At 40.3% G+C, this 27,035-nt stretch overlaps 1 protein-coding gene and 1 long non-coding RNA gene across 2 annotated transcripts in view; one reads left to right on the top strand and one right to left on the bottom strand.

The window, feature by feature from the left end:
* Nucleotides 1-5,765: 5,765 nt before the first annotated feature.
* Nucleotides 5,766-27,035, bottom strand: part of LOC123593860 — a 34,901-nt gene continuing 13,631 nt past the window's right edge. The window contains exon 4 of the long non-coding RNA XR_006710566.1: nucleotides 5,766-5,890. This is a non-coding gene — a long non-coding RNA (uncharacterized LOC123593860). The remainder of the gene's footprint in view (nucleotides 5,891-27,035) is intronic.
* On the top strand, nucleotides 5,826-14,695 carry FAM240B (family with sequence similarity 240 member B). Its single transcript, XM_045470437.1, has 2 exons — nucleotides 5,826-5,968; nucleotides 14,430-14,695. The coding sequence occupies exons 1-2, from the start codon at nucleotides 5,826-5,828 to the stop codon at nucleotides 14,521-14,523; spliced, it is 237 nt and encodes a 78-aa protein (XP_045326393.1). The 3' UTR covers nucleotides 14,524-14,695.

Genomic DNA, 27,035 nt, shown 5'->3' with positions numbered 1-27,035 from the left:
GATGGAATGGGCAGAGAAACTCATCAAAGCATCTTAGGCCTATAATCAGCTGCTGTCATCTTAGCAACTGGACCTAGAAACATCATTCCTAAAGATATTTTCACTGAAGGTGAAAAAAGACCACCTGAGAGGAAATGGGCTGGTGTCTGTGTTCCCCAGTAGCTATAGAGGCAGAATCTCCAGATGACAGAACCAGCATTTGGCAGAATGGTAAGAAGAAGGTTACATTTTACTATGTACTGGTATAGGAGGAATCAGTGCCCTGTGTGTGTGTTTTAGTCCTTATCACGACACATATAAGACTGATAACAGTGGGCACCTCTGACAAAGTATAAGAAAGGAGAAAGGAAGTTTGTCATAGTGCAATAAGCCTGGAATAATCTTGAAAAAAAAGTTAATCTAGTTCTGCCTTGATAAAGAATTGATGACTTGCACATTGCTTAGAACAAACTTAACCAGATGCGTGCTTCTCATGTGACCCAGTTCTTCCCAGGATCTATCGTCTTTCTGGCTGGCTGACTGGCTGGGTAGTGTGACAGTGGCAAGCACAGGCTTTGAAGCTGGGTAGGGTTTCAATCTTAGCTCCATCACCATGGAAGTGACCTTGGGCATCAATGACCTTGGGCAATGGCTTGCCTCTTTGTACCTCCTCTGTCAAATGTGGATAAGAATAAGATTGTGAGAGTTGAATGCAAGATGTAAAGCACTTTGAAGAGTGAAGCGTATTCAGTTAGTATTCAATAAAACCAGAGATCACAGATAAGCAGCCCACCAGCCAGTAGGTGAATGTGTGGCAGCAAGTTTTTTTTTTTTTTTTTTCAACGTTTATTTATTTTTGGGACAGAGAGAGACAGAGCATGAACGGGGGAGGGGCAGAGAGAGAGAGGGAGACACAGAATCGGAAACAGGCTCCAGGCTCTGAGCCATCAGCCCAGAGCCTGACGCGGGGCTCGAACTCACGGACCACGAGATCGTGACCTGGCTGAAGTCGGACGCTTAACCGACTGTGCCACCCAGGCGCCCCTGTGGCAGCAAGTTTAATGGCGCATTGGTGGGGGGAGGCCTACTGCATCCTTGGACTCACTTCCACTCTTTGTTGTCTCGTAAGGGCTGAGTATCCATTGCCAATACCCTATTGTCTATTTTAAAAAGAAATAACTCTCTGTATTCAGGTGTTTTTTAAATCAGAATTAGAGATACAAAAATGATAAATGCAGTGAATCTGATATATATTTTTAAAGGAGGCGAAGCAGATACCATTCCTAAGTGTTAATTATGAAAATACCCAGAATAACTCATTTATGTGAACTTCTGGCCACTAGAGTTATCTAAATTTGCTCCTCCCGAATTTTGAGCCATGGGGGGTGAATAATAACACAGCTCTCTGAGTATTAAGAAAAAGAAATTATCCTATATTCTTAGAGAATATGTTCTCTATATTCTTAGAGAATCTCAGGATTAGAATGGGACCAAAAATAAATCAGAAGCACTCAACGCTCACTTGAGCTCTCCAATCTGCACCTATAGTGAGAAGAAAGCAGCAAACTAAAATTAAGAAAGGATGAATGTAAAGATCCAAACTTCGATTTATAAAAGAAAAAAAATCACTTGCACAAGAATAGAAGGAAGACACTTGAGTTTGAAAAGTCCCTCAGTAAAAAATAGGAACTTAATCTCAAAATCTTTAAAAGTGACTCAGGAGATTTCAGGTAATTGACAGGTTTATGTGTCCTCACATTCCATAGTATTTTTATTTTGTGACTATAAAAGCAGTACCAAACTGTCCCACAGGAGATCACAGAGGCTTTCTCTTCTTCCTGATCCCACTCAGAACAACTTGGGAAAGTAATGTCTTTTCACCCTCATTGGAGCATCTATAGGGCAGCACCACATACATAGGGCATATAGTGGGTGATTTTCTCTGCCTGGACCAGCTACAAGTGCAGAGAGAGTAACCGTCAGTGCTTAGGTTTCTCATCAATACTCCCAGGGAAAAATAGACTTTTTAAATTTTCTGTTCCCTGCCTTATTTATATACATTCTTAAACATATTGGGCATCACTCAGTGAATGTGATTATAGGATCTGGCCACAAAGATCCCCAAATATAACATCTTAAGTGATGTAAGAGTGAAACTCATCACCAAGAGCTTTTGCTAAAGGTTTCTCTGTATGCAGTCCAACACTGGACCTCAGACAAGAAGGGAAGCATCTTATCCCTGAGATCTAAGGAGTTCTAATTCTGACAGCCCAGCAACAGATAAATAAACCTTAAATACATGCTGAGTCAATAAGGAGCAAAGCATTTAATATCATGCATAAACTAAAGACAACAAGAACTTATTTAGGTGGTAGTTCAAATTCAGTTAACACTTTTGATCTCTTACCAGGGATAGGACAACAGATTGTGAGCTCCCCAAAGACAAGCATATACTGGGTTGGTATATGAACATTTAGGGAGTGAATGGCAATATATTTGGCACTTTCATCCATATTACCACATTTCATCTCCACTTCGTGGATGATAGAACTGGGTCTCAGAACACATGAAGGGCTTATCGCCCAAAGTCACAATAGTGACAACAGTCCTGCCCTCTTATTCAGCTCCCTGGCCATCCTGGCTGTCAGGGCATGGCCACCAGGGAAGGTGACTGAGGTAGGACTGCAGTTGTGTTGGCAGGCAGGACAGCTGTCTCCACACACCCCCTAGTAGGCGAAGCAAGGCTTGGTGAAGAGTTCCAATCCTAGTTGCTTCAGGGATGACAGCAAGAGAGACTGGCCAATAAGGACAGTATCCCATGCTCAGGTGCAGAGGCAGGAAAGGGGCTACACAGAGAAACTCAGTAGGAAGGAAACCAGCAGAGAGAAAGTAAAATAGTTCAAGATGCCCTGCAGGGAGAGCACAGGGAGGAGGTTTTAAGAAAGCTAAAGAAAAAAACCATAGTGCCAAAGCTGCAGATAGAGAATTCATCCCTTAAGAAGGGCAGTGAGGGAACCCTCAGACTGCATCAAGGAAGCCATCCTTCTTTCAGCCAGCACAGTGTTCTGTGCTTGAATGAGGTGTCTCTACAGATGACCACAGTGCCCATTGCTTTCTGTTGTGCAGATCCAATAGCTTTACTCCTTTACGACACCTGCCTGTTCACTGAGAGTATCTAAATTTATGATTCTTGAAGTCTTCTCAAAGATCACAGCCCTTTGGAGGGAACAAGAAGTAGAGGCAGCATGCATCAGATCCTTCAGATCCTGCTGCCTGATTTCCTTAGGTCTCACTTTGATTTAATTTATTCCTTGAGTGTATGAACACCACACTGCTTACAACTGCTTCTCTTAACCTAGCTCATAATTATGCAACTACAGTGTCTGCTAGAATAAATCTTCCTTCCATATCCAAACCACACCTTTTTCCCAAATTGGGTAAATGTGAAATGACAGGATGATGTGAGCAGTCTGTGTGCCTGCATAGGCCTCTTTTTTTTTTTTTTTTTTTTTTTTTTTTAATGAAAAAGTCTTTAGAATAAAATGTTAATTGTAAATTTCAAGAAAAGGAAAAAATTCCAGTAAGTACCTGTTTGGCCAAACTATCTTTTCTCTGAATACCAGATATCTAATATGAACTTGAAATGTTTAGGAGCATTTTGTAATAAAGGAGTGTGTGTATAAGTCATGCATTATTACTCTTGGTATACTTAAGTTACATGTTTGCATCAATGCCTTATTCCCTGCTCAAAGCAAGCACTATTTTCTTATCTAGCATTTATACAGGCAGAATCACATGAGGAAAATAAGAAAATTTAAGACACCTCCGCAGCTGGAACTAAATCTATAGGAAACTAACTGCTATAGGTGAGGGCAGGGAAAATATGGCTTCATGTGTGGAAGTTAGAGGTGGTTGGGGCCATAGACTCAGGATTGGTTGACATGCTTAGAGCAGACCTTTTGTTACCTCTAAGAAAAGGCTAGCTCTGGGCCTTTCCATGGCCAGCAAGCTTCTTATGATGTCAAAACATCATAAAATATAGAAAATTCAAGACATGATTAATTTATCTACTCATTCAGTCTTGCCACCACCTACTCTAGTTCTATGAGTTCTGATGTATATTTTTAACAAGTCTTTCAATGTTGAGTGACTAAGAATTTCTTCAAACTCTGTGCACTGAATCCATTAGCCTGGGAGAGAAAATAAGTGGAAAATAAGCTCTTAGTAGATGGAGTCTGTGCTACCTCCAGGCCAGAACTTCAGAACTCAAGCAGGGCTCAGACAGAATCTGAAGAGGCTCTCTCAGGCACAACACAAACCTCCTGAGACTACAGAAGGCAAATATATTTGAGCACATCCCCTACTCAGAAAGTACAAAAATCGCCTTCCAGACCCTCCCTCAGCATCTGAGATAGTTCAAAGGAGCCATTGGCAATTCCAGGCCAGCTTTTTTAAGAAAAAAATTAGCTTGACAAGGGTCATTTAATTTAATGAAGAATAACTGAGCACCTATTTTTTGTTCCAAGATATCAAAAACAACAGCAAAACAGTAAGGTCCAGGTCCTTCCTAATCTCCAGCCAGAGCTAGAGCCAGAGCTCTTGTCTGAGCCAGTGCTCATCAGACGGATCTTTTCTGCAGTCCTTTGCATCTACCTGCCTGTCAAGCAGGCAGAGACGGATCTTTTCTGTAGTCCACTGCATTTAGCTCCCTGCCAGAGCCACTAAGATCTGGAAAATGGGCAATGTTCACATAAAAAGTAAACCCTTTTTAGCATTAAACATGTGCACTTTCACGGGACACACACACACATGCCACACGAGCTTGCTCTGTATATGGCCATCTCCAGATATAGTGGCCATTTCTTGTGATGAGAATCTCAGAGCCAAGAGTACCCACTTTGAAGATGGACAGACCTAGGTTCAAAGTCCCACTCTACCACGTTCAGTTATGAGGATAGAGGCAAATTCTATTTCTCAGTTTCCTCATCTGAACAATGAGTGTAGAATCACCCACCTCCAAGAGTTGTAGGGAGAATCAAATGCAAGTGTGTATAGAAGGCCTATCACACATTATGTGCTCAACAAATGGTAGAGGTTATTGTTATTCTGCGAGGAAAGATGGAAAGAGCTTAACATTTGTTGATTGCATATTTGCCATGTTTAGAGCTTCTGCATGTATCATCTCATTTTATATACATATACACACAACTGTGAAGTAACTGTCAATACTTCTTTCTTTAAGTTAAAATCACAACTATCATAAAAATAAAATTAACAAGAAATAAATTAAATAAATTAATAATAATAAATTAGTCAAATATTTTATTTAATTTATTAATTAATGGGAAAACTAGTAAGGTATCACAACTAATTCAAAAAGAATTTTAAAAAAACATACAGATGTAGGATATCAAGAATACTGAAATGAATTAGAAGTAGATTAAAATTGCTTGGTATCCACACAACTATCAGTTGCATTCCCCTGGACAAAACTTATTTGACTCTTTATGTTCAAGAATCATTTGCATTACTATATTTTTTCTATAATTTCAGAGTTGTAAAATAGCTCAAAGACAATAAAATGGGTAGGCCCCTGGTAGAAGAAGATAATCTTTACAGGTTATTAGACACCTTTTTTGTTTTTGTTCATTTCAAAATTTTTTATTATATTTTCTGACAGAACCATTATTATTCCCATTTGCAGTTGAGAAAACAAATCATAGTGACTATGTAATTTGTCTACAGTCACAAAAAGTGTAAACGGAAGGGTCTAGATTTAAACTCACCTTTCATCACTCCAAAATTAGAGTGGCTCTGGGATTTCTTTTTCTTTTATTTTTCAGGGGATGAACAATCAATATATCCGTCGGGAAGTCTTCTGCTGTGAAACTTGTCACGAACTCAAAAGCTTCTGGGAAAAAGAAATTAGCAAACAGACTTGTTACAGGGAACTGGAGGAAGACCGTCAGGGAAGGAGCGCCCTGAGAAAGTATGTGGATTATTTCTCTACTATTTTTTAAATTAAATTTCTATAGAAATACACCAGATTGTGAATATGAGAGACTGAGTTCTATTCATTATTACTGTTCTAAGAATGCAAATGTTCAGTATGGTATGGTAACGTCAGTGCAGCCATGAGAATAAAGGAAAACAAGACTTGGATGAAGATTATATTCACAGGTCTCAGAGGAAGGGTCACCACATACTATTTAGGGCCACAGGGGAAGCAAAAGACAGAAGCATGGGGAACATCTAAGCCAGAGTTTTTATTGGAGTTCCTGAGCAAAAGGCAAGTCAGAGCAAACAGTTTAGCACTGTCTAGTTTGAATAATTCCAGAGGGCTCTGGCTATAGATGTGCTCTCTAGTTGTATGGAACCTAGCCCTGGAGTGATTTGGGGCGGAGAAAATATGGCTTCACATATGGAAGTTAGAGGTGATTGGGGCCATAGACTTAGGATTGGTTGACATGCTCACAGCAGGCCTTTTGTTACCTCTAAGAAAAGGCTAGCTCTGGGCCTTTCCATGGCCAGCAAGGTTCTTATGATGTCAAAACATCATAGAATATAGAAAATTCAAGACATGATTAATTCATCTACTCATTTAGTCTTGCCACCACATTTACCAGGGTTTCCGAATCTAGCATTATTGCCATTTAGGGCCAGATAATGCTTTGGGGTCAGGGGGCTATCCTGTGCTTTGTAAGATGTTTATCAACATCCCTCAAAACATTACATTTCAGTAGGACTCCCATTCCCATTGTAACAACAAAAAATATCTCCTGCTGTTACCAAGTATCCCCTCAAGGGCAAAGCCACCTCTGATTGAGAACCAGTGACTCATAAATAAGGTTGAGCCTTTTTTGTATATAAACAAAAATGAAGTTCTATTATTTATATCTTGATAAACTGAAAAAATCTTTCCCCCACCTTGCCTCTGTTGTAATCCCCAGCACATGAGGTACACTAAATTTAAGTCAACAGAACAGAACTATGAGAGATCTCATATTTGGGAAGATACATATTAATATTCTTGGGGGAAGGCAAAGATGGTATTCCCCTCTTTGTCAAGTAAACTTGTTGTTCTAGCCAAAGGAATCTGTGGAGAGGAGAACATATCCTTATGTGAGAAGACATGTGTCACATGTGTCAACATCACTTTGAAAAAAAGAGCCAGCACCTGCTCTCACATGTGCAGAGCCTTGGAGCAGACAGATCAACTCAACTTTTCAGAGACTATCTGGGTTCTCTGTCCCTAAAATGGGAACAGCTCAGTCAAGTCGTCTATTTTGCTAAGACACCCACTCACAAGTGGAGTGGCAGCTAAATATTCTGCTGGCCAGAGAGGCACTATGTCTCCATGTTTCTGAACATGCTAAGCTGAAAACATGTGTAGTTCACACGTGTTGGACCAACATCAACTTCTAAAAATCTTGATTAACCCCTGAGGGGAAATAATTTCTCTCCTAGCCAAAGAAGAGCTCTGCCATCATTCCAGCTACATTCCTATTTATCCAGCAAGCAAAATCAGGCTTTTCTAGATGCTAGATGAGTCACACACTAGAGCATCCAGTCCTGGAGATTCCAGGAGAGTGAGGAAAATCAGTTGTGTGGTTCATGCCATCTTCTGCCCCCAAGTCCTGGCCCACAAGCCAGGGAACCAGTTCCCATCATGAACCCTATACCGCGTCTTCCCGTCCAGAACCCTCAAGGTATGGGATTAAAAGCATAATTTGTGATATCATTTTATTTTTGTCAAAATACATACACAGTCTACCTGTATATACAAGAAAAACATTAAAAGAAAATATGCTGATACTGAGTGATTAGTTTTGATCGGCAGAATGGCAGATTTTGTGTGTATGAGCTCTCCTAGCTTCTCCAAAGTTTCTACAACGATACTGTGCCATTTTCTAATTAGGCAAAATGAAGTTATAAAAAAGGCAACTGATTGCAAATGGTCCATAGAACAAATGAATTTACAAATAATTAAACAATTTTGTTTAAAATGTTAAAATACATGTTTAAACAAATCATTCTCCAGATTCCCATGTGCCTCAGAAATGACCCCCTTCCAAGTGGGTGCAGTTTTCTCTCCCCTCTATAACCAAGAGAATAAATCTTCAAAATGTGCTCATCATGAAACATGTCATCATTGTGTCCCACAAATAAATGTTAAAGAAGTGGACAGAGCCTCTGCATTGAAAATCTTAAGGAGTGAGGAAGTAGAGGCAGCTTCCTATGGTTTGTTTGCTCCTCTGTTGTGGAGTCTCATTAACCAGAGCTATTTCCCTTGTCAGCTGTGAAAAAAAGACCCAAAACCTAGTGGTTTTGTTATTATTTTTGTTAAATATCCCAGATTTATTTTCATACCAAGAGCAGAACGTTGGAATATTTGTTTAAATCCTGCTGATCTGAGAAAATAGTTTGAAACAGAGTTTAAGAGTGTACCTTCCAACATACACTTGCAGACCAGTGAATATCATAAACCCTGAAGACCCTATTCTATCCCTGTGGCCTATATCTCCCATACTCCACTATACATAAGTACACTGGACACACATACATAATACGCTCTTTTTTGATTCTACTCTCCACTTATAAAGGCAAATTCAAGCCTCTGAACAATACAGAAATATTCAGAGTGAACACTAAAAGACAAAAACCCTAAAAGTTCCCACCAACACCTTTGCTGATAGAACAAAATCAATATTGCTTTATGTTCTTCTCGGCAGATCTGACTAGCAAGACTTGTGGCAAAGCAGGGTAGAGTGGAAACAGGTGTTTCACCATGGACATGCTTGTTAGCACACTCTCCTGCAGGTTCACTGACAGAGGAATTCAGCCAGAGCTGCAGAGAATCAATTTATCCTGGCAACTGGTGCATCTAACAGAGGCCTTGGAGGCGAGATCATGAGATGAGATGAGGGACCTCAGAACTGGAAAGCCCCTTACTCTCTCTGACAATGGCCAGAAAGAAGCAACACAACAGGAATAGGGGTGGTCCACAGAGAAGTTGAAAACTGTTTGCAAATAACTGATGGAGACAATCTGAGGAAAATCAAATGCAGTGTAGGTACTAGGACTAAACCTCCTGGTTTGTTGGGGCAGTCCAGGTGTACGTCTACCATTTTGTTACAGTTATGGATCATAATTTCCCTTTTTATTTTAAAAGTATCTCCATTTAGGGGCACGTGGGTGGCTCAGTCAGTTAAGCATCTGACTCTTGATTTCTGCTCGTCATGATCTCACAGTTCATGAGTTCGAGTCCCTCATTGGGACTGTACTGAAAGTGTGCAGCCTGCTTGGGATTCTCTCTCTCTCCCTCTCTATCTTCCCTTTCAGCACTCTCTCTCTCTCTCTCTCAAAATAAATAAACTTTAAAAGTGGGGTGCCTGGGTGGCTCAGTTGGTTAAGCATCTGACTTCGGCTCAGGTCATGATCTCAGGGTTCATGGATTTGAGCCCCACATCAGGCTTTGTGCCAACAGCAAGGAGCCTGTTTTGGATTTTCTGTCTCCCTCTCTCTTTCTCTCCCCTTCTCATTCTCTCTCTCTCTCTCTCTCTCTCTCTCTCTCTCTCAAATAAGTAAATAAACAAATAAAATAAATGTTAAAAAAACTTTAAAAAAAAGTACTTCAGTTTAGATGATAAATTATATGGACACCTAAGTCTAAATTATCAGCCTGTAATTATAACAGAGAAGTTAAAGAGAGTCATCAGAAGGTGATATAGGTCCAACCTCCAGGAAAGAGAAAGGGAAGGAAGTGGATGCTCCCCACAGCAGCAACTCTGAGCGGTGCATTTTTACACCCATCATACCCAAGAAAAGTTAAAGCCCCTTTAATTAGTGAATGTATCCACATTATATTAAAAAGTCCATTGAGTTCCATGAAATACACAGACTGCAGTCCTTATTAGTGAGCTTTAAAAGATCTCAGTGACAAGTCATGTACATTTGGAGGAAGATTCAGTTATAGAAACTTTCAGAGATGGTTATAACAAGGCAGCAGTTTGGTTACAAATTAAGATGCATACTTAACAAGTATAATGGAAAATATAGCTTATGAAAATTACTAATAGGTGATATCAACAGGTCATATAAGCTCAATAAATCATCACTTCTTTTTTTTTTTTTTTTTAAGTTTATTTATTCATTTTGAGAGAAAGAGCACAAGCAGGGTAGGGGCAGAGTGAGAGGGAGAAAGAAGATCTCAAGCAGGCTCCTCACTGTCAGCACAGAGCCACGGACCCACGAACTGGTAAATCACGACCTGAGCTGAAATCAAGAGTCATTGACCCTTAACCAACTGAGCCACCCAGGCACCCCAGAAAATCATCATTTCTTAGATAAACCATGCAAGGACCTCTGAGGCAGTTGCCTGCTTATGAGAGAGAAGCCATTCTATGTTTTATCTCATCTTTCAAAGAAGCAAACTGTATTTTTATGTCCATTACCTTAATTTAATCTAAGGTAGAGTGAGGGTAGGTCTTATCATTATTCTCCATAACCCTCACTCTTCTCTCAATATTTCAACTTTCGATCTTTGGTTGCTAATGTAGCTAAGCAACTACACCTAACAACAGGATGACACTCCAGATTCTTTCCATTCTTTCCTGGGCCCATAATTGAGCAGAGTTTTAAGTGAGAACTTTCCAGAAGCCAACTTAGTAATAGGTTCCTGGAGCCTTCAAAATATTTATACCCTCTAAATTACTTGTCTCCAGGAATCTCTCTGAGGAAAATAGACAGGTATATGAAAAGAGTAATAAGTATTATCATTACTCATTTTAGGGTTATTTGTAAGAGTGAAAAAATTAAGATTGAATCCAACTTTTTAAAATTCTTTATTATATAGTCTGATCTTCCTGCGTTAAGCATGCATTGCTTTGCTTTAGCATTGTTATGAAATGAATTGTGTACCTTCACACATTCAGAGTGTGACTGTATTTTGAGATAAGGACTTTAAAGAGGTGACTTGGTTAAAATGAGACCTTTAGTGTGGGCCCTAATCCAATCTGACTGATGTCCTTTAAAAAAGAGGAGATTAGGATGCCCAAAGGGATACCAGGTATGCACACACACCAGAGAAAAGGTCACATGAGAGTGAAGCAAGAAGGCTATCTGCAAGCAAAGGAGAGAGGCTTTGGGAGAAACCAAATCTACTGACACCTTGATTTTGGACTTCCAGCCTCCAAAGTTGGGACCAAATAAATTTCTGTTGTTGAAGACCCCCAGTCTGTAGCATTTTGTTATGGCAACTCTATCAAACTAATGAAAGCATTTACCCAATCTTTTCATTGTGGTTGTTTTTATTCTTATGAAACTAACACAAGCACATTTTTTTTTAATTCAAGCATCACAAAAGAATATATAATTAGAAGGGAGTTCCTTCTTACTTGGGCTCCTAGACTTGCTCTCTAGGGAAAGCTGACATCAACAGTTTCTTGTATATCTTTCCCAAAAACTTCAAAATGAATAAGCAAATAAATATGTGTGCTATATTTTTATGCAAGATGAGACTATACTTCTGCACCTTGCTTTTTTAAATTACTTGGAAGTTTTTCAATATCAGCACATTCAGTTCTTCTTTAATGTTTTCCATTACAATGATGTTAACAATTAATTTAACCAATCACATCAAAGAACACTTAGGTTGTTTTTTGTTTTCTGGCTTCACAAACAATGTTGTAATAAGAATACTTGCACATACATTTTTGCATACATGGACAAGAATTATGGGATATGTTCATAAAAATTAAAAAGTCAAAAGATGAGTTGGTTTTTTTTTGGTTTTTTGGGTTTTTTTTTTTTTTAATTTTTTTTTTCGACGTTTATTTATTTTTGGGACAGAGAGAAACAGAGCATGAACGGGGGAAGGTCAGAGAGAGGGAGACACAGAATCAGAAACAGGCTCCAGGCTCCGAGCCATCAGCCCAGAGCCCGACGCGGGGCTCAAACTCACGGACCGCGAGATCGTGACCTGGCTGAAGTCGGACGCTTAACCGACTGCGCCACCCAGGCGCCCCTTTTTGGGTTTTTTTAATTTTGATAGCTCTTGATTTCTTGTCTTGCAGAGAAGTTGTATTCGTTTAAACTCCCACCCTGAGTATGGGAGTGCCAGGTGGAAAGATTGCTCACGTTGTGTATTGTCAAACTCTTAATCACTATTAATCTGATGGGTGAAAATAGCATCTCACTGTTTTAAACTGAATTTAATTAATTATAAGTTTGGTTGAGATCTTTTTATATGTATAGGAAACAACTGGATTTCTTCTTCTGGTACAGCCAATTTATATCCTCTGCCCATCTTACTGTAGATTTTTTCTTAATTGATTTATAAGCACCATGCACTTCTTTTCATGTATGTACAGTTCTATGAGTTTTGACAGGTGCTTAGAGTCATATAATTACCACAATCAAGATATGACATGGTTCTGTCACTCTGAAAAATCCCCTCATGCTGTTCCTTTATGGTCATTTCCTCTGCCAACTTCCAGCCCCTGGCAACCACTGATGTGTTCTCCATCCCTATGATTTTGCTTTTTCCAGAGTAATAATGTAATAAATGTAATGTAATAATGTAATGTATGTAATAATGTAATGTAATGTAAAATAATGTAATAAATGAAAAATATAGTATGTATTCTTTTCAGTCTGACGTTTTTCACTCAGCAAAATGTATTTGGGATTAATTCTTGTTGTGTGTGTCAGCTGACTATTCCTTATCATTCTGTTATATGGATGTATCACAGTTTGGTGATCCACTCCCACTTGAAGGACATTTAGGTTACTTATGGTTTTTGATGATTTGAATGAAACTGCTGTAAACATTGACATACAGATTTCTGTGGAACACAAGTTTGTATTTCTCTCGAGTCAGTACCCAAGACTGAGATTGCTGGGTCATATGGTAAATGCCAAACTATTTTCCCAAATTACTGTTCTATTTGGCATTTCCACAGCAATGTAAGAGACTTTCAGTTACTCAGCATCCTGACCAACACTTTATCTGCATTTAGTTGTAAGGGTTTTTTTTAATTTTGTTGGAGTTTTTTTGATGGAGTGGGTTGAGGGGGGACATTGTTTATTTGTTTTCCTTTGTGTGTGTGTGGTCATTCTATGAGGTTAGTGATAACTTATTGTGTTTTAATTTGCATTTTCCTAATTATGTTAAGCATTACTTTTATGTGCTTATTTGCCATCCATACAACTTCTTTGGTAAAATATCTGTTCAAATTTTTTACCCACTACATTATTTTCTTATCATTCAGTTTGAACTTTATATATTCTAGAAACAAGTCCCTTAACAGATATGTGATTTGCAAATATTTTCTCCATTTATGGTTTGCCTTTTATTCTCTTTACAGTATCATTCATAGAGCAAATTTTTAATTTTGATACGCCCAAATATTCTTTTTTCTATGAATCATGCTTTTTGTGTTGTATCTAAGAATTTTTTTTTTCCCTAATCCAAGGGAAATAATGAATATGTTATTTTGTGGGGTTATCTTCTAGAAGCCTTAGCTGACAGCAGGATTCTTGCATAGAAACTATTGACACCTTTCTGGCCTTTCTTCCCAGGAAGCAACTTTATTCATGCCAACATGGTCTCAGTTGGGTTCCTACTAGAAAAATTGAGCCTCAAATGCCACCTAGTGTAGCCTTTTATTAATTTTCTACTTCTTTGTCTCCCATATATGGGTAATGTAAAGACATAATCTGATTGGCTGGTCTCATGTTACAGAGTCGTGAGGGATATCACATACACATATAGCCAGGTTGCCTTCCCTTATCTAGAGGTCTTTTCATACAACATTTCTTAGGGAGGGGACTCTACCACATTGTCTTACATTTTATATTTAGGTCTGTGATCCATTTTGAGTTCATTTAGTATAAGATGTGGAGTATAGACTAAAGTCCATTTTTTGAATATAAACGTATGATGCTCCAGCTCGATTTGTTTTAAAAAAAATATCCTCTCTCCATTGAGCTGCTTTTGCCTCTTGTCAAGAATCAATTGGCTGTATTTGCACATACTTATTTCTGGATTCTATTCTGTTCCACTGATTTATTTGTTTGCTCTTTCATCAGTGCCATACTGTCTTGCCATACTTGTCACAGAATCAAGTAATGTGAGTCCTCCAGCTTTCTTCTTCAAAATTGTTTTGGCTAATCTACTTCTTTTGCCTTGCCATATAAAGTTTATCAATATCTACCAAAAGGTCCTTCTGGGATTTTGTTTGACATTATATTGAATCAATTTAGGAAGGAATAAATTATAAAAGCACATATTCATAGACTTTGCTCATTTATCTATTGATTTCTTCATTAATTTGTAAAAGCCATGTGTTTCTCAAAAATATTTGTTAGAAGGAAAAACAAAAGACTTCAACTGGACCATCGGATGTGGAGGTAAAAGCAGTAAGCATTTGTATTTTTCCTCTCCTCAGGCTCAGAGAAGAATGGAAGCAGAGACTGGAGAAAAGGCTACAGATGCTGGACAATCCTGATGAGAAGAAAAAGCAGACAAATACGGTGGGCTGAGAGCCTCCTGCTTCATCCACTTCAAAGATAACAAGCCACCAAGGGCACTCTTCTAGGAGAAAAATCTAACACCCAAGTTATGTTGATTTACTAAGCAGGACACTCTCTATTTGCTTTCCCATTTGTAAGGGATTTACATGTGAAAACTCCCCCCAGTGCTAATGGGAGTCATTATCCAACTCAATCCTCTCTGCCATGGACAGGGTGACCGCCAGTGGGACAGGGAAGCTCAGGTTATTTAATATAAAAAGCTCTTAGAATTAGCACTCCCCAGGTTTCAATGATCCATGTAGTGTAATTTATTTCCACATTTTCTTTTCATTTTGAAATCTGAATGTTTGATCTAGCTTACCAAAGGCGATGATCTGGATGGGAATTTGGCTTCCCTGGGTCTTCTAGAAAAACAGAGTCAATCTTTTCTTCCTGTCACTGCTTTTTGCGAATATAGCTATTATTATGAAAATAATTGGTAAACAATACAGTTTGAAAATGAACTGAACTAATTATTTTTCCCTTCTCTTCATATGAATTCTTTTCTCATAAACATCTTTAACTAGAAACATGCAATGAAAATAAAATAATGCTTAATAAACGTGGTTGCCCTCTCTGGTATGTGCCCTGTGTTAACTCCCTCACGCCTGTCTTGTTTAGCTCTCTGGTGCTAGAGCAGCTCTGCTGGCCCCAGATACATTCTGGAATTTACAGTCACCCTCACTGTAGCCCCTTCTCAGTTACAGAGCATGACCGCAGGGTGGGAGAGGTTCTATCTGTCACAGTAGCTAGGGCTCTTCTGCCCATGGTTCCTCTCTAGGGGACAGAGAGAGGAGTCCTGAGCACCAAGGAATGCACATGGCCAGAGAGACCCTGGGAAGATAATCTGAGACAATGCTGGGGAAGGCATCCATCCCTCATAAATGCCATATAGTAGCATAAACTGCTTTCCTTGGAAAACTAAAAGGGCTTCTCACAGCTAAGAGAGCCATGGAGTGGCAAGAGGGTTGGAGAGGTGATTTCACATCCCCATAGTTATAAGATCCAGGCCCCTGCTACAGGCTCTTCTCCAATTTGGGTATAAAATATAAGCAGTAAACTACAGCTGGGAAAAATCTGAGCAAAGTTTGGAAAAAGAGGTGAATAATAAAATACAATTTTAGTAAGGACAGAGAACTATGGGAACACATAGGGGGTTCAGGTATGGGAATACATATTTCCCTGAACATAGGCGGTTCAGGGAAAGCCCACTGGGAAACTGCTATTTAAGCTGAGACCTATAAAATGAGTAAAAGTCCATCCGCGAAAAGAAAAGGGGTCAAATGTCCTGGACTGAGGAGAATGGCACGTGTGAAGAGCCAAGAGGAGCATTGAACTGCAGAGCAGAGGGGACTAGGAATTCACAGGGAAGTAAAGAACTGGGAAATGTGTGTCTGTGACACAGACTGAAGAGGGAACTGTTTTATAGGAGGGTGGAAAGATGAGCAGTGGCCTCTAGAGCCCAGGCTAAAGATTCCCAATTCTGGGGGCACCTGGGTGGCTCAGTCGGTTGAGCATCCGACCTTGGCTCAGGTCATGATCTTGCAGTTCGTGGGTTCGAGCCCCGCATCGGGTTCTGCACTGACAGCTTAGAGCCTGGAGCCTGCTTCGGGTTCTGTGTCTCCCTCTCTCTCTGCTCCTCCTCTGCTCATATTCTGTCTCTCTTTCAAAAATAAATAAATATTAAAAGAAAAAAAAAGATTCTCAGTTCTGGATTGAACCATTGACACAGGTTTTAAGGTAGAAGAATGAAATAATTAGACTTATATTTTTAAGTTTTTCGAATTTTGTAATTCACATACACACATATATATACTTTCATATAAGTGCATAAATGATTATACCATACATGTTGGTAGGCTTTTATTAACTGTTTCTCCTTTGTTTTCACTGTCTTAACTTGCCCCCCTCCCTTTTTCTGCACTCCCTACCATCTGCCACCCCTGTACCCTGTAACCCATGTTAATAGCCTGGTTTGAGTCCTCCTGTATTTTCTCCATGTTCACGTGGCTGTATACAGAGACACACATTCACAATTACATTTACTTACACATTCACACAGACATACACATACACATACACACACGTACACACACTCTATATCTAAAGGGCATTGTGTGAATGTGTTTGTGTAGTAACGTTTTACAAAATAAGATCACTTTTCTGCATCTTGCTTTCCTCACTCAACCATTCCTCATATAAATGCTTCTAGGTGGGGCATCTGTGTGGCTCAGTCTGTTGAGTGTCTGATTCTTGGTATCGGCTCAGGTCAGGATCTCAAGTTTCCTGGGATATGACCCTGCCTTGAGCTCTGCACTGATAGTGCAAAACCTACTTGGGATTCTCTCTCTCCCTCTCTTTCTGTCCCTCCCCACCCCCTCTCTCTCACTCAAAACAAATAAATAAAACATTAAAAAAAAATTTTTTAAATAAAGATAAGTCAATACATAAAATAAATGCTTCTAGGTCAATTTAGCTCCAATTCATATTTTTCATGGGATCATATTATACCCTGATGTGGATGTTCCATAATAAAGTCAACAATTCTTTTAGAGATGGACAGTCACATAATTTTCAGGTTTTTATCATTCAAACAATGAAGCAGCAAATATTCTTATTCAAAAGTCCTTTATTCTAGTGGCTTTATGCTAGAAAATAGATATATTCCCAGGAATGGGAAATGAGAACAAACAGTATTGCAGTTCCTACTTATAAAATGCTTTCCAGACAGGCTGGCAAAATTCCCATCTGAACAAGCAGTCAATAAGAGTTCACCCTTCTCCCCATATCACTGCCAGGAATAAGTGTCATAGCTGCTCTTTGTATTTTCTGACCTGAAGGATGACGTCACTTGATTTCTTTGGCCACTAGTGTTGGGGTTTTCTTTTCACTTGTTTGTTTATTAATTTCCTCATCTGTGAATTATTTAGTCAGACTGTAATTTTTCTAAGGTTTGCCTTTCTAAGTCAATGTGTATAAACTATACATTATAAAACCTGACCCATGAATTATCATTTGCATTAGCAGTCTAGAAGGCAGGGATGGCTTGCTTAAACATCCATTATCAAGTCTGAAAACCTCGAAGCTATAAGGAAAAAGTAGACATATTTGTCTACGTAAAAATGGAAACCTTATATGTGGTGAAACATACCCTAAGCAGTGGTTTTGGCAGATCTGCAAGTTTAAATGATCATTTGACTGCAATTGGGAAAACAGATTAAAGGAGAAGTGGCAGGAAGTGAATTAAGAGATTGTTTCCAATGTCTACATGGCCAAGAACAGGTTTGAGCAGATAGAGTGGACAGGTCATGCCAGTTAACTGAATGTAGGGGAGCAAGGAATGGAGATTATAAAAATATAAATGTTAACTTATTTTAACTAACATTTAATTAACATGGGTTAAGTGAAAAGAATATGAGCTTAGAGAGAGCACAGCTGGATCTGTCACCACTGGAGACCTACCTCCTCGGAACAAGGGTGAAATCCTTGAGCTATGCTTTCCTTATCTATAGTAATAGGCATACTATCCCCCATTTCTCACAGTGGTTGGGATTAAATGAGCAGATGTAAAAGCCTGTAGAGCAGGACCTGGTGCAAGGCAAGACCTTATGTACCTCACCTCTCTTCCTCGTCCTATCTCTTCCTGGCTCTCACTAGGCTGGGCTCACAGAAAATTGCCGGAGTCCAGCTCCAGCAGGTCCAGGGGTCCCCGAAGGATGAATGGCGTCAGCGAGAATAACAAATGGACACAGACAACAGCAGTGTGTTAGGCTGGCGACTTTATTGTGGCAAGCGTGGCATTATATGTGTTAGCAATTTCCTTGTAGCGTGCGTCATCTATGATTCTCGGCTTTACCTAATTCTAAAAATGTTCCTTTGTGTAATCACCCATTAAAGAACTTCATGCTTATTTCTTTGTAACGTTTCCTCCTGCTTTTTTGTTTATTGATTAATTTCTTCATACTACTTTCATTATGTATCTACGTTTATTTGTAGTTTATAAAGCGTTTGCTTTGCTATTTTCACGAAAGTTCATCTAACTCTCAACACCTCAAGTGGAACGTTTACAGGGACATGACTTCTTAATTGTTGCTTTGAACCATTTGCGGTATAAGGAACAAAAGTATTCGCTTTGGTCTGGGGTGCCGGGAGGGAGCCAAGAGGGCCCTGGGAATCCACGCCCTATGCGCTCCCAGAGAGACAAGGTATACCTAGGAACTAATGAACCATTCTGTACCTTAGCCCACCAGATCCAGTTATCATTAGGAATGCCTCCTGGGGGCCAAGTGGGCCTAGGGGCTGGAGTAACTTGTATCCACGGATACATTCCTTTGTTGCTAGAGTGGGGATTTCGAACCCATTTGTCCCCCTCCTTGGCTGGGAAATATATGGGGCTATCCTTCCTTTAGGTAGAGGACAGGCAGGTAGGCGTGGCACCAGCTGGATGTAAGGTTTCTTTTTTTTGTCCTGGGGTCATCCCCAGAAAATATCCCCGAGTTTGCCCCCATGGGTTTATTTTGACTCATCAGTGCCAATTGGACATTGGGGATGGCCATGATGAGTAACAGAAGGGATACCAGTAGCTTCCCATTCAGAGGGTCGCTGTGCGTTGCCCTTCTGCCAACCACCTGGGCTGTCACATCAGGAAGGCTGGATGGATCGTGGTTCATGTGGGGCAGTAGTAACCAAGCCTGCTTGCTGGTCAGAATCACTTTTTTTGAATTTATAGATCCCTGGGTTCCACTCCCAGAGATTCTTTTTTTTTTTTTTTTTTTTAATGTTTATTTATTTTTGAGAGAGAGACAGAGCACGAGTGGGGGACGGACAGAGACCGAGAGGGAGACACAGAATCCAAAACAGTCTCCGGGCTCTGAGCAGTCAGGCTCCAAGCCCTGAGCTGCCAGCACAGAGCCCGACACAGGGCTTAAACTCCGGAACGGTGAGATCATGACCTGAGCTGAAGTTGGACGCCCAACTGACTGAGCCACCCAGGGACACCTCCACTCCCAGAGATTCTAATTCTGTTGGTCTGGTGTGGGACTCTGGAAATTTTGTATTTTTATCAAGCTTTCCAGGAGATTGCGATAATTAGCCAGACTGGGAAACAGCTTTCCCAAAGGGCATAGGATCCAGTGGAAAAGACAAACGGTTAAAACCAAGCCAGTCACCAGGCTGTACATTAAATCACCAGAACTTAGTCATCCTGCACAACTGAAACTTTGTGCCCTTTGGCCAACATCTCCGTTTCTGACACTGCTCAGCCCCTGGCAACAGCTGTAGTTAATAACACTGGATTGTATACTAGAAATCTGCTAAGAGAAAAGACTTTAAGTGTTCACACACACACACACAAGGTTTATGTGAGGTGATGGAGATGTTAATTAGCTTGATTGTGGTAACCATTTCACAAAGTATGTATGTATCAAAACATCACGTTGTGTACCTTAAATATATACAATTTTTACTTGTCAATTATACTTCAATATAAGCAGTGGTTTTGACAGACCTACAAGTTTAAATGATCATTTGATTGCAATTGGGAAAACAGATTAAAGGAGAAGTAGCAGGAAGTGAATTCAGAGGTTGTTTATTGAATTATACTTCAATAAACAGGGGGGAAACTGAGTCAGGGTGGTATGGCCATAAGAAGGGCATGTGAGGTGCTATGAATGGTACGGCCTCAGTGAGGTGTGGAGGTCTCACAGAGGGGGTGAGATCAGATCCTGAAAGAGAGAATGGACTGTGCTGTCAGCAGGGGAGTTGAGGGAGGGAAAGGAGAGGTAGGTTGAGGTTAAGTGGGAGGCTCTTGAAATGCTGGCTAAGGAGTTTGGACTTTAGCACAAAGGCAATGGAGACTCATCAAACGTTTTTAAGCAGGGCAGTAACTTGCTAAGAACTTGTCTTAGTAACTGAGTAAAACAACCCTGGCAGCCCTGTGGAGAATGCACTCTACAGATGTTAGGGATTGTCTTTGTTAAAACTATGATTATGCAAACAGCCTGATTTGGAAAATATACCCCTATGTGATCCTCCATTCTGTTCAAGGTGAGTGGAAGTACAAATAATAGTGTGGTCAAAGTGATGAAATATTGGGAAAACACAGCAGCAAATTTGCCTCATGCCCTGTTTCAAGGTAAATACCTTTAAAGTTCTAGCTTTTTATTTTGAAATTAATTAGCACTTTTCCTTTAATAACCTTGCAGAGATATAGACTGAAAAATAGCAAAATCTTGAATTGCGCCAATTTAGAGGTGAGCTCAGCTGCTCAAAAAATGCTTTACCAGGGGCGCCTGGGTGGCGCAGTCGGTTAAGCGTCCGACTTCAGCCAGGTCACGATCTCGCGGTCCGTGAGTTCGAGCCCCGCGTCGGGCTCTGGGCGATGGCTCAGAGCCTGGAGCCTGTTTCCAATTCTGTGTCTCCCTCTCTCTCTCTGCCCCTCCCCCGTTCATGCTCTCTCTCTGTCCCAAAAATAAATAAAAAACGTTGAAAAAAAAATTTAAAAAAAAAATGCTTTACTGAATTTAAACCACAGCTTTATATTTGCCAATGAGTAGTAATAAAAGATCATTTTGTCTGTTGGACAAATGATTCAGTATTAGTGAAGGAAGAAATTAGAACACAAAGTGTATTTTTCACAAAGCAATTCAAAGTTAAAACTGTGAAGAGCCCTTGACTTCCAGCCCAGTACCCAAGTCCTTGGGCTGTTTATGATACAGACAAGCTGAAAAGGGTGTGCCCAGCCAGGAGACACAATGGCACTTGGAGGCTCTGCATGGGAGCTATCATAAATGGAGAGGAGAAGGGAGAGGGAGAGAGACACTGGTTAGAAAGATTTACTGTCCTAGTCATCAGATGAGATGGGCAACACCCAAAGACTGCTGGGTAAATTGGAGGGTTACTTTCAGGTGGGCCCCTCCCCCAGCACGATAAGCACTGCTAAAGTGCAAGGGAGGCATGGAGCTAGGCCTCTCCAGACCACCACAGCAAGGATGGAAGAAGAAGGAGGAGCTCCAGTCAATCCACTCAGCCCCTGCTTCGCCAATATGCTCCTTGAGAACATACAGATTCCAAAGGAAAACAATAGGATTCTCTCACACCAGGCATCTTATATTAGTTTAGAAAATAATGAGTTTTCTTTGAATAATAAATAATGGCAGTTTTTTCCAATTACAAAAATATACATGTTTATGGTAAAAATTTAGAAAAGCAAAAGCTTATAAAAATTACCCAAAACCCCCCACCCAACAATAAACACTTTTAATATTTTAAAAACTTGTTGCCAGATTTTTTACCTCAATACCCGGGATTTGTTGTCTCGCTGCTTCAAAGAATGAAGAGGTGGATGCAGAATAAAATGAGCTGCAGGCAAAAGTTTATTAGAGTATAAGCTTAGAAAGTAAGAATAGTATGAAAGCTCTCTTTACAGAGAGGGGGCATTCAAAAGTGAATACCGACGGACTTCAAGCTGTATTACAAAGCTGTAATAATCAAGACAGTATGGTACTGGCACAAGAACAGACACACAGATCAATGGAATAGAATAGAGAATCCAGAAATGGACCCACAAACATATGGCCAACTAATCTTTGACAAAGCAGTAAAGAATATCCAATGGAATGAAGACAGTCTCTTCAGCAAGTGGTGCTGGGAAAACTGGACAGCGACATGCAGAAAAATGAACCTTCTTATACTTTCTTATACCATACACAAAAATAAACTCAAAATGGATGAAAGACCTAAATGTAACACAGGATGACATCAAAATCCTCAAGGAGAAAGCAGGCAAAAACCTCTGACCTTGGCCACCGCAACTTCTTACTCAACATGTCTCCAGAGGCAAGGGAAACAAAAGCAAAAGTGAACTATTGGGACCTCATCAAAATAAAAACTTCTGCACAGCGAAGGAAACCATCAGCAAAACTGAAAGGCAACCGACAGAATGGGAGAAGATATTTGCAAATGACATATCAGATAAAGGGTTAGTATCCACAATCTATAAAGAACTTAGCAAACTCAACACCCAAAAAACAAATAATTCAGTGAAGAAATGGGCAAAAGACATGAATAGACACTCCTCCAAAGAAGACATCCAGATGGCCAACCAACACATCAAAAAAATGCTCAACATCACTCATCATCAGGGAAATACAAATAAAACCACAATGAGATACCACCTTATACCTGTCAGAATGGCTCACATTAACAACTCAGGCAACAACAGATGTTGGTGAGGATGCGGACAAAGAGGATCTCTTTTGCATTGCTGATGGGAATGCAAACTGGTGCAGCCACCCTGGGAAATAGTATGGAGGTTCCTCAAAAAATTAAAAATAGAACTACCCTATGACCCAGGAATTGCACTACTAGGTATTTATCCAAGGGATACAGGGGTGCTGTTTTGAAGGGGCACATTCACCCCAATGTTTATAGCAGCTCTATCAACAATAGCCAAAGTATGGAAAGGGCCCAAATGTCCATCAACAGATGAATGGATAAAGAAGAGGTGGTATATATATATATATATATATATATATATATATATATATAACGGAGTATTACTCGGCAATCAAAAAGAATGAAATCTTGCCGTTCACAACTACGTGGATGGAACTGGAGGGTATTATGCTAAGTGAAATTAGTCAGTCAGAGAAAGACAAATATCATATGATTTTACTCATAGGAGGCTTTTAAGATACAAAACAGATGAATATAAAGGAAGGGAAGCAAAAATAATATAAAAACAGGGAGGGGGACAAAAACATAAGAGACTCTTAAATATGGAGAACAAACAGGGTTGCTGGAGCGGTTGTGGGAGGGGGTTGGGCTAACGGGTAAGGGGCATTAAGGAATCTACTCCTGAAATCATTGTTGCACTATATGCTAACTAACTTGGATGTAAATTAAAAAGATAAATTAAATAAGGGCACCTGGGTGGCTCAGTCGGTTAAGTGTCTGACTTTGGCTCAGGTCATGATCTCATGGTTTGTGGGTTTGAGCCCCGCATCAGGCTCTGTGCTGACAGCTCAGAGCCTGCAGCCTGTTTCGGATTCTGTCTCTGGTTCTCTCTGCCCATCGCCGGCTTGTTTTTCTAAAATAAATAAACATTAAAAAAAATTAAAAATTAAAATTAAAATTAATTGAATAAAAATTAAAAAAAAAAAAGAAAGAAAGTGAATACCAAGGACTTTAGGCAAGGGTCTTTGTTTTATAGGGCTTTTGGTCATTCCCCTTCACCTCCTCCTTGTTCCTTCTTAGGGTCTACTCTTAGTGGCTAGGTAACTCTAAATGCCTAGTCATTCCTTTTTGATTAACTAGTTTCTATTGTATGAGAGGTGGTCTACTGCCATAACTTTCCTTGTGGGTTCTACATTTTTTATGGTCCACTTATTTTTATTCAGGTCTTTTGTTTGTCAAATTCCTGAGGGACCTGAGGGGGAATAGGTGGTGTCTGTTACATTCTTTTTTTTTTTTTTTTTTTCAACGTTTATTTATTTTTGGGACAGAGAGAGACACAGCATGAACGGGGGAGGGGCAGAGAGAGAGAGAGAGACACAGAATTGGAAGCAGGCTCCAGGCTCTGAGCCATCAGCCCAGAGCCCGACGCGGGGCTCGAACCCACGGACCGCGAGATCGTGACCTGGCTGAAGTCGGACGCTTAACCGACTGCGCCACCCAGGCGCCCCTGTTACATTCTTAAGAAGAACTTTACGCCTGAGGGAGTTTGCCTGAAGTCAGACATTCCCAGAAGAAGTGTTTTAAAATTTGTGTTTTTCCTCACCCAGAAATCTTTAAGCCCTAGGCTCTCCCTTTCTGCCTACTGAATTCTATCATTCCCTATCACACTATCAAACATCTCTCTATTCATATAAACTAAAAAAGATAGTTTTTCAAAAGTGGACTCTTGTCACAAATAATTTTTGTAAGCTATTTTTCCATTCAACGATATGTTTTGGACATCCAAAAATTGACAATTACAGTTATACATCCTCTTTTTGTCAGTTGCATAATATTTGGATGTGTAGGGGACAAGGGCAGGCTGCCCCAAGATGGGCCACTTCAGCATGAACATTATTTTGACTTAAAAGCAATCAAACCCAGCAGATTCAGGAAAACATCTTTACCTCCCCCTCAACTGCCTGCCTATGTCAGGATGAGACCTATTAACAAAGATTCCTCTTTACCTAAGAACTTAACTATATAAGAACAACCTTTGTTTTCTAGACATCTCCTTTCACCTTCCTACTAATGGCCTTCCTCCCCTTTGTATCCATAGACCCTGCCCCTCTCCTTAGCTCATATAAACATGTTGCCTGTCTTTGGAATTTCCATGTCTGTGTGGATTCCCCACATGTACACTGTTAAATATGATTTTCTCCTGTTAATCTGTCTCATATCAAATTGATTCTTAGTCAAGATAGAAGGATCTTCAAGTGTGTAAGAAATGCTTTCTCTCCAACAAATGAAACTAATTCATTTAAACAATTCTCTTTTGATAGACTTTCTACTTTTCACTACAATAAGCAACATTCCAATAAATATAATCTATCTATCTAAATGGATAGCTTGGGGGTTTTTTGGCTTTCTTGGGGCTTTTTTGCTGTTCTTCTGTTTGTTTTTGCATGTGTGTCCAATTACCTGTATAGGATAAACTCTAAGAAGAGAATCACCCATAAAGTCGACACCTCCTGCCTCACAGCCACCTCCCTGCTCACCTCCAATAGCAGAGCTGTGGGTTTTGCCTGACAAGCCACTGACCCGCACCCTTAGAAAACAGGCTGTATCTGCAGGGGAGATGCAGATCTTCAACTCACCTTTCATGTGAAAAAAGGAGGGCTAACTCCACACCTCAGCCTATCACACAATCCTGGCAAATCAAAGAAGTACCAGAGATCAGCTCAGGAAGGCCCATGATTCAGATGGGTCCAGAGAGAGGCGGGGCTGGGGCCTGGCCTGGAACTATAGGGTCTGTCAACACTAAAGCCTGGAGCTTCTGTCAGTCACCACAGGGAGAGTGTTCTCCAAGAATGAAGCCAATACAGAGGAAAGCAAAGTTGACAGATGGTTTTATTTTGGTCCCTGGACTCTGGAGCCAGCTTTATTTCCTGTATCCTTTGATTTTTTGAGCTGATATACGTATACCCTCCTTTTCCTCCCATACCCCTCAAATCACTGTAGTCTCTCTATCTCATAATTAAAAAAGTCCTTCTCAGGACCCAGCCCCCAGTATACAGGCACTGGCCTCAGGGCCCTGACTAGGTGGCACCCTAGTGATCCTGCCCAGTTGTCTGGCCTCAGTGGCTAATCTCAAGCCTGACAAATGCCGGGAGCCTGGCTGGCCAGAGACAGGAGTACTTGGAGACAGGCAGGTCAGCAGCTGATCTGGGAAGGGACGTTCCTCCCATTCCTACACAGAGATGCCCATGGAGGCCTTTCTCACTTCCTTATACGTTTTGCAGAATAATAATCTCATTTTAAAAGGCAGGGACAGGGGGTTTATTGTCAACTAAGTATGAGAAACTCCGGACTGAAGAACTATAAACAACTTTGATTTTAAGTGTTTACTGCTGAACTTCTCAGACTCATTAACATGCTAATATGCATCAGGACTCTCCAATGGTCCCACGTGGTCTGGGCTTGGAGAGGCCAGCCAGCCCAAAAGCTGCCAGGTGAGAGTCCTGGGCTACACCTTCCAAACCAAAGACTTTAAGCAAGTCACTAACCTCTCTGAGCCTCAGTTTCCTCATCTCTAAAATACCTTCTTCTTAGGGCTGCTGTGAAGATTTCATCAGCAAAGTGTTTGAACAGCACTGAAACATCAAAAGTCTGCAATAAATGTTAGCTATTAACATTTTAGCATTAAAGTCCACAGTGTACGTTTTCCATTACTGCCTTATCTTCTTGATCACCTTTCTTCTTGATCAAATGCATAGTCCCCTCCATTCTCTTTGTACTTATGTTTATATCCCCAAGTACAACCCCAACAAGGCAGGGAGCACTTTGTGTTTACTGTTTGCTACTATGGCAGGAGCCCTGTTGACAAGAGGTGATGGTGGAAGGGTGTGGTTTAAGCAGTTAGATCGAGTCTGCTGGGAGCCAAGGTCACCTTGACTTCTGACCTCCACACTGGCTTTAGCTCCTGCTGAGGTTCTTCATGTGTATACTGTGGTCACAGTGCATCTGCCAGAGGGGTCTTCTCTTCTCAGCTGAGGTTTAATCAGGGTATTTTTCTCTTTCCTTTTTTGTGCCTTTGGAATTTACAGTCTTAGAAATGTTTCCATTCAAAATAAAGTGGGTTTGTTTGTTTGTTTGTTTTTGTTTTTTTTATTTTGAGGGAAAGATAGAGTGTGAGCGGGGGAGGGATAGAGAGAGAGGGAGACAGAATCTGAAGCAGGCTCAGACTCTGAGCTGTCACCACAGAACCCAGCATGGGTCTCAAACTTGTGAACCCCAAGATCATGACCTGAGCTGATGCTCAACCAACT

This window comes from Leopardus geoffroyi, chromosome D4 (assembly GCF_018350155.1).
Source record: "Leopardus geoffroyi isolate Oge1 chromosome D4, O.geoffroyi_Oge1_pat1.0, whole genome shotgun sequence".
Taxonomy (NCBI): Eukaryota; Metazoa; Chordata; class Mammalia; order Carnivora; family Felidae; genus Leopardus; species Leopardus geoffroyi.
This window is presented reverse-complemented; position numbering and strand designations above follow the sequence as displayed.

What these genes read in the sequence shown, in the direction of transcription:
- FAM240B (XM_045470437.1), top strand. Translation starts at nt 5,826, where the DNA reads ATGAACAATCAATATATCCGTCGGGAAGTCTTCTGCTGTGAAACTTGT. An exon ending in GGAAGGAGCGCCCTGAGAAA is followed by an intron (nt 5,969 to 14,429) that starts GTATGTGGATTA and finishes TCCTCTCCTCAG; the next exon opens with GCTCAGAGAAGAATGGAAGC.